Source organism: Monodelphis domestica, chromosome 3 (assembly GCF_027887165.1).
Source record: "Monodelphis domestica isolate mMonDom1 chromosome 3, mMonDom1.pri, whole genome shotgun sequence".
NCBI classification, from domain to species: Eukaryota; Metazoa; Chordata; class Mammalia; order Didelphimorphia; family Didelphidae; genus Monodelphis; species Monodelphis domestica.
Window position 1 is genome coordinate 144,408,123 of NC_077229.1, and position 7,718 is coordinate 144,415,840.

The 7,718-nt window shown below is 36.6% G+C and overlaps 1 protein-coding gene across 1 annotated transcript; it reads right to left on the reverse strand.

The window, feature by feature from the left end:
• Positions 1-349: 349 nt before the first annotated feature.
• On the reverse strand, positions 350-963 carry LOC100619906 (40S ribosomal protein S2-like). Its single transcript, XM_056820862.1, has one exon. It carries the CDS (start codon positions 936-938, stop codon positions 429-431), a length of 510 nt encoding a protein of 169 aa, XP_056676840.1. The 5' UTR covers positions 939-963; the 3' UTR covers positions 350-428.
• Between the last annotated feature and the right edge of the window lie 6,755 nt (positions 964-7,718).

The window sequence follows — 7,718 nt, forward strand, 5'->3', positions numbered from 1 at the left end:
ATTTCCTAGCAGTGTGACCCTGAACAAGCCACTTAAACCCCATTGCTTAGCCCTTATGGTTCTTCTGCCCTGAAACCAGTGCATAGTATTGATTTTAAGATGGAAGGTAAGGAGATCTATATATCTTTTTTTTAAACCCTTACCTTTCATATTAGAATCAATACTGGGTTTTGGTTCTAAGGCAGAAGAATGGTAAAAGCTAGGCAATGGGAGTTAAGTGACTTGCCCAGGGTCACACCATTAGGAAGTGTCTGAGGTCAGATTTGAACCCAGGACCTCCCACCTCTGGGTCTGACTCTCAATCCACTGAGCCACCCAGCTGTCCCTCACTTTTTTTAGCAGACAGAGTTCAATTTATTCCTTGTTTATAAAAAAAAAAACATTTATGTGATGGCCACAGCAGCTGCTTCGGTCCTCTGGACAGACACTCAAGTGTGAGTCTTCACAAGATGGTCAGTGAATTCCTGATAAGGAGACTTGGTGAAAACAGTCTCTTTCCACAGGTCTGGGGTTAGGTAGCTGTATGTTTTGGAGATGGCATCAAAAGTAGCTTTAGTAAAGTTGTCCAGAGTAGCAGTATAGTCCCTAGCAGAAGTGTAGCAATCATCAATTCCAGTCAGCAGCAGCAGTTTCCTAGGCACAGGAGCTAAGACAATGTCAGTACCTCTGGGGGCTTGGATCAGGTGTTCCAGAACTGATCCACAATGACCAGTGACCGTGCAGAGCACTGTGAGAGGTTTGCCAATCTTGTTCCCCCAGTAGCCACATCTCACAGGAACAATGGACAGTGTGGCCAGAAAAATGGCACCACGAATAGCTGTGGCCACTTCCTTGGAGCACTTGACACCTAGGTCAACATGGCCATTGTAGTCGCCAATGGCTACAAAAGCCTTAAACCTGGTATGCTGTCCAGCTCTGGTCTGGTTCTGAACAGGCATGATTTTCAGAACCTCATCCTTCAATGAAGGCCCCAGGAAGAAATCTATGACTCCTTGATAGGAAGGGAGACGAGATCTAGATCTCTTTACCTTGCATCTTAAAAGATGTGTGTGTGTGTGTGTGTGTGTGTGTGTACACAGAGAGAGAGATTGGAGATGAGTTTCCCACCTCAAAGCCATATAGCAATAGTAGGAACTAGGCTGGCCAGCTTTCTGTGTAAAATATTGACCAAAAGGGTTGATATTTTCTTTATTCTTTTTTCTCTTCTTCCCTCCCTTGGTGATAAAAGGTCTTAGGCACTATAGTAAAAGGTACTTTTCATCTACAAAGACAGATGAATACAGAGCCACAACCTGAAATATTTCAACTGGGGCAAAAACAATCCAGCAAAGTTGAGGGGAGAGGGTAGCAGTTTTTCAAGGATAGGATTGGGACACACTGTAGGAACAGGAATGAGACAATGGAGTCTGTGCTACAATTCAACATGGACCAGGGGACGAATGCTAATTGAAGTGCAAGGATAGTAGGAGAAGGGAATAAGAATTTCGATAGTGCCTGTGTGCTAGACACTACAAATATCTCATTCGATCCTCAAAACAACCCTATGAGGTAAGTGCTGTTATTATCCCTTTTTTACAGTTGAAGAAACTGAGGCAAACAGAGGATAAATGACTTGTCCAAGGTCATATAGCTAAAATAAATATCTGACACCAGATTTTAAGTCAGATCTTCCTGAACTCCAGGCCCAGGGCTCCATCTACTTCACCACTTAGCTGCCTCAGGAAAGTCGCCACCTCAGGAAAGAAGAAGGTCCTCCTAAGAAGCATACTACATCAGTAAAGAAACCTGTGCTCTTGGATGCTGGCCCTTGGAGCAAAGTTTTATTCACCTCATAAAAGTTAGAACTCTCAATTAATGTGTCTGAGCATTAGACAGCTGGCAACAAAGACAGTTTTCATGAAGCACTTTCATGAAGCTCTGACTTTTATTTAGACTCTGCTCTCTCCTTCAAATCATGTTAGTTCTAGCTTTTGGTTTATAGATTTTATGCTTGGTATTCAAGGTTAACTTCCCACTTGATTAGACATGAACCAGTATTAACAGGAGCATGTGCCACTGTAGAAATAAGATGCTACACTGTGTTTGGTCTTAAAAGTCAAGAACCTGAAAGTTAACTAGATGATCCAATCTTGTTTTAAATTAGCCACATTAAAATAAATTAAATGATCTTTCCCTTTTATGTTACAAAATATAAAAATGTCATACTTTGTAATTTGAGGATGACTGTCCTCATTTCATGCAGGAGATGGCATTGCCTCTCTAATTACTTTATCAATATTATCCCAGACCAACAGATGGAAGTTCAGGCAATTAAGAAGGAATGAGTGTGTTCTGTACTTATCATGTTTCTTTCCTAAGCCTGCATATTGGAAGCCCTTTTGTTATATATAAAGGGAAGGCAAAAAGAGACAGGAAATCCCAAAGGAAAATAAGTACCAAGTCTAGATCTTGAGACATGTTTGGTGTTGGGGAAAGAAGAGAAGAAAAATGGTATTATTATCCATACTATTGCCTCCCCCCATCCAGCCCCCAGCAAAATATAAGCTCCTTGAAGGCAGAGATGGTTTCATTTTTAAATATTGGGGACCCACCCTAGTATCTGGCACAGTGTCAGTATTCAACAAATGTTGACGAATTAATCCTCAGTGCATTCCTGTTTGGTGCAGTATATATTGGATAAGATATCTATCCAATTATGATTCTATTTCCCCATGTGAGGATAGAAATATTGATCACTTATCCACTGGAAAATTTTTAAAATTCACACAACCTTTACAGTCAATATATCCACTATTTACTAAGTGTTCCATATGTATAGATCAGTATACAGGGCAAAGGAAGAGTTTCATAGAAAGTATCAGGCATAATTCCAGTCTTAGGGAAGTTTAGGAAGTGACCTAAAAAGAAATTACTTAAATATGCTCATGTGCAAATATATTTTTCAGTTAAATTAATTATTATCATCACTTAAAACATGTCTTAGTGTCACTTCATTCTTTTCCCTGTCTCTATTAATGCAAGCATTATTTGTGGGATCATGGATTTATATTTAACCATAAGTGACACTGCTAAATCAGTAACTTGATTCAACTCACCCAAAGAATGCATTCCTGGGAAGTCCTCCACATGCTGTGGCTGCTGTATACTTCAGGAACCACACAAGAGCTATGGAGAAATTAAGAGCTTTTTACAGTTCTCAGAGAATAATCAACCTTCTGTGCTGATTTCATCTTCTTTTTGTAATTCTGTTTACTTCATTAGTCCAAAAAAGAAAGGTCATCATGGATTTACCAATTAGAAAAATTCTGAACTGCCATTACTTCAGGAAATCCTACCTCTTTTTCCCCAACAAATAAATATAATCATGGCATCTGCCTGCCACATAAGTAAATAGACTTATACTTAACTATATACATAATTTTTCTCTTGGCATAGAACCACAAAGGTAACAAAACAATACATAATAAAGCCTCTATTGTGTACCTACAATTTCTCTCAGGATTTAATGAGTTCATAATCATGGTCCAAAACCCAGATGTGCTTCAGTTACACTCCTTTCTAGGGGAAAGCAAAACAAAATTCAATTTGTTTCAAACTCTCTACCCCACTCCAACCACTGCTCCAAAGGTCAAGCAAAGGAGAATAGGAAATAAAACACAGCTGCCAAATGATGTTCCACTCCTAGAATCAAGACAAGGAAAGTCAAGTAAATTTCGGGCCAGAGGGTTGTGTATGATGCAGGCCTGGGCTCCCAATGCCTCTAATTTTCTTCTCATTGTCACAGAAATTTACAGACATCAACACCCTAACCTTTCTCTGACTACTTCTTTCCAACTGAGAGATAAAGGATTCTGTTTCTCCCAACTTATTGATCTCCAGTGGAATAGAAGCTTGTAGACAGGGGCAAGGAAAATTTAGAGAAAATTCTCTTTGTCCTGATTGTCCCCATACTTGTTATATTTCATTCTCACCATATATCTTTGAACTTTCCTGTCTCTACGAGTTCTCTCTGGTCAACTCTATTACTTCTCTATTTGTTTCCTTCTTTTAGGAAATAATCTTAGAGGCTCTCTCCTCTTCTTCAACCATGAAATATCATGGTAAAGATACTAAATGCAGACAAATGAGAACTTAGAGGTGAAGTAGTTCCAATTGTCTCATTTTACAAATGGGAGGTGAAGGGATGAAGAGGAGAGGGAAGAATGAGAAGGATAATGTTGTTCATAATAACAAAAATCATGTATGATGATCAACTTTAAATGACTTAATTATTATCAACAATTCATGGGAGGCAGAGTCAAGATGGCAACATAGAGACAGCAACAGTTCAGACCTCCCCAAACCCTTCCTCACCAATCAAAAACACAATGCTTTGAGGGGACTGAAAACCAAATCTAACAATAGGACAGAGCTAGAGAACCCTCCTGTTAGATTCAACTTAAAAGGTATGCACCCCCAAAAGCCTGAACTCTAGAATATGTTGGTTTAAAGGGAAAGAAGAAGGGATTTCCCAGGACCCCTCCCCCACCTACAGTGCTAAGTCTCCAGCAGGGGCTGGAATCATTGGACAGGCACAGGTACTAGTCCTTCCTGGCACAGCTGTGCTAGGCTCAGGGCACAGAACATAAGCAGCATAGAGGCAGCTGGATGAGAAGCATAGAGCAGGCAGCATAGTCACAGCCAAAATGTTCCAAATGATTCTTGTCCTATAGAGAAGTCCTAAAGAGAAGGGTAACAAACAAACTGGTAGGGAGGGAAGCAATCCAAGGGGGAGAGAGTGTGGGGGTAGATTAAAAAGAACCTAAAGAAAAATAAGAGGGGAATAAATAGTGGGGGGGAGGGAAGCAAAATAAGGGTAGGAAATAGAAGGACTAATTAAAAACAAACGCTGGTGTAGAATGATAGATATACTAAAAGAGGAAAGGGTAGGACTAGGAGTAAAAAGTAAAATGTTTGGAAATACACAGCTGGTAACCATAACTTTGAATGTGAATGGAATGAACTCACCCATAAAAAGCAAGCAAATAGCAGAGTGGATTAGAAACCAAAATCCTACCATATGTTGTCTACAAGAAACACACATGGGGAAGGTAGACACTCACAGGTTAAAGGTAAAAGGATGGAGCAAAATCTATTGGGTATCAAGTGAGAAAAAGAAGGAAGGAGTCACAATCATGATATCTGACAAAGCCAAAGTAAAAATAGATCTAGTTAAAAGAGATAGGGAAGGTGATTACATCCTGAAAAAAGGCAATATAGACAATGAGGAAATATCAGTACTCAACATGTATTCACCAAATGGCATAGAATCCAAATTTCTAAAGGAGAAATTAGTGGAGCTCAAAGATGAAATAGAAAAACTATACTAGTTGGAGACCTGAACCTTCCTCTATCAGATCTAGATAAATCAAACCAAAAAATAAATAAGAAAGAGGTATGAGTTGTGAATAAAATCTTAGAAAAATAAGAGTTAGTAGATATATAGAGAAAAATAAATAGGGACAAAAAGGAATACACCTTCCTTTCAGCAGTACATGGTACATTAACAAAGATTGACCAGGTACTAGTACATCAAAACATTGCAAATAAGTGCAAAAGAGCAAAAATAATAAATGCAACTTTTTCAGATTTCAATGCAATAAAAATAATAATTAGTAAGGGTACATGGAGAAGCAAATCAAAAATTAATTGGAAATTAATAATATGATTCTTCAAAATCAGTTAAAGAGCAAATAATAGAAACAATTAATAATTTCATTGAAGAAAATGACAATAATGAGACATCCTTTCAACCTCTATGGGATGTAGTCAAGGAAGTACTTAGGGGGAAATTTATATCCGTAAGTTCATTATTAACAAATTAGGGAAGGCAGAGGTCAATGAATTGGGCATGAAAATTAAAAAACTATAAAGTGAACAAATTAAAAAACCTCAGATGAAAACTAAATTAGAGATCCTAAAGATAAAAGGAAAAATAATAAAATCAAAAGTAAAAGAACTATTGAATTAATAAATAAGACTAGAAGGTGGTACTTTGAAAAAACAAAGTACTGATCAACCTAATTAAAATTAAATTAAAAATTAAATTTATAAAAAAGGAAAAAAATAAAACCAAATTAACAGCATCCAGGATGAAAATGGAGACCTCAAATCTAATAAAGAAGAAATTAAGGCAATCATTAAAAATTACTATGCCCAAATCTATGGTAATACATATGGCAATCTAAGTGATATGGATGAATATTTATAAAAATATGAATTGCCTAGATTAACAGAAGAAATAGAATACCTAAATAACCCCATATCAGAAAAAAAGATATTGAACAAGTCATCTAAGCACTTCCTAAGTAAAAAATCCCTAGGACCAGATGGATTCACAAATGAATTCTATCAAACATTCAAAAAACAACTAATCCCAATACTATACAAACCATTTGACAGAATACGCAAAGAAGAAGTTCTACCAAATTCCTTTTATGACACAAATATGGTACTGATTCCAAAACCAGTCAGGTCAAAAACAGAGAAAGAAAACTATAGACAGATCTCCTTAAGGAACATAGATGCAAAAATCTTAAATAGAATACTAGCAAAAAGACTCCAGCAAGTGATCACGAGATTTATTCATTATGATCAAGTGAAATTTATACCAGGAATGTAAGGATGGTTCAATATTAAGAAAAACATCCACATAATTGACCATATCAACAAGCAAATCAACAAAAAACACATAATTATCTCAATAGATGCAGAAAAATCCTTTGACAAAATAAAAGTCATTCCTATGGAAAACACTAGAAAATATAGAAGGGCCTTTACTAAAAATAATAAACAGCATATATCTAAAACAATCAGCAAACATCATCAGTAATGAGAATGATCTAGTAGCCTTCCCAATAAGATCAAGAGAGAAATAAGGATATCCATTTTCACCTCTATTATTTAACATTGTACTAGAAACACTAGCAGTAGCAATTAGAGAAGAAAAAGTAATTGAAGGTATCAAAATAGGAAATGAGGAGACCAAGCTATCACTCTTTGCATATGATATGATGTTCTACTTAAAGAATCCTAGAGAATCAACTAAAAAGCTAGTACAAATAATCAACAACTTTAGCAAAGTTGCAGGTTACATAATAAACCCACATAAATCATCAGCATTTCTATATATTTCCAACACTTCTCAGCAGCAAGAATTAGGAGAAATTCCATTTAAAACCACCCTAGACAATATAAAATACTTAGGAATTTACCTGCCAAAACAAACACAGAAACAATAAGAACACAACTACAAAATACTTTCCACACAATTAAAACTATATCTAAATAATTGGAGAAACATTAAGTCCTCATGGGTAGGATGAGCTAACATAATAAAAATGACAATCCTACCCAAACTTATTTATTTATTTAGTGTGATACCCATCGAACTACCAAAAAGCTTTTTCACTGAATTAGAAAAAAAAAAACATAACAAAGTTCATTTAGAAGAACAAAAGATCAAGGATATCCAGGGAAATAATGGAAAAAAAATGTGAAGGAAGGTGGCCTAGCTTTACCAGATCTCAAACTATACTATAAAGCAATGTTCATCAAAACAAGATGGTACTGGCTAAGAGACAGAAAGGAGGATCAGTGGAATAGACTTGGGGCAAGTGACCTCAGCAAGACAGTCTATGATAAGCCCAAATATCCCAGCTTTTAGGACAAAAATCCAG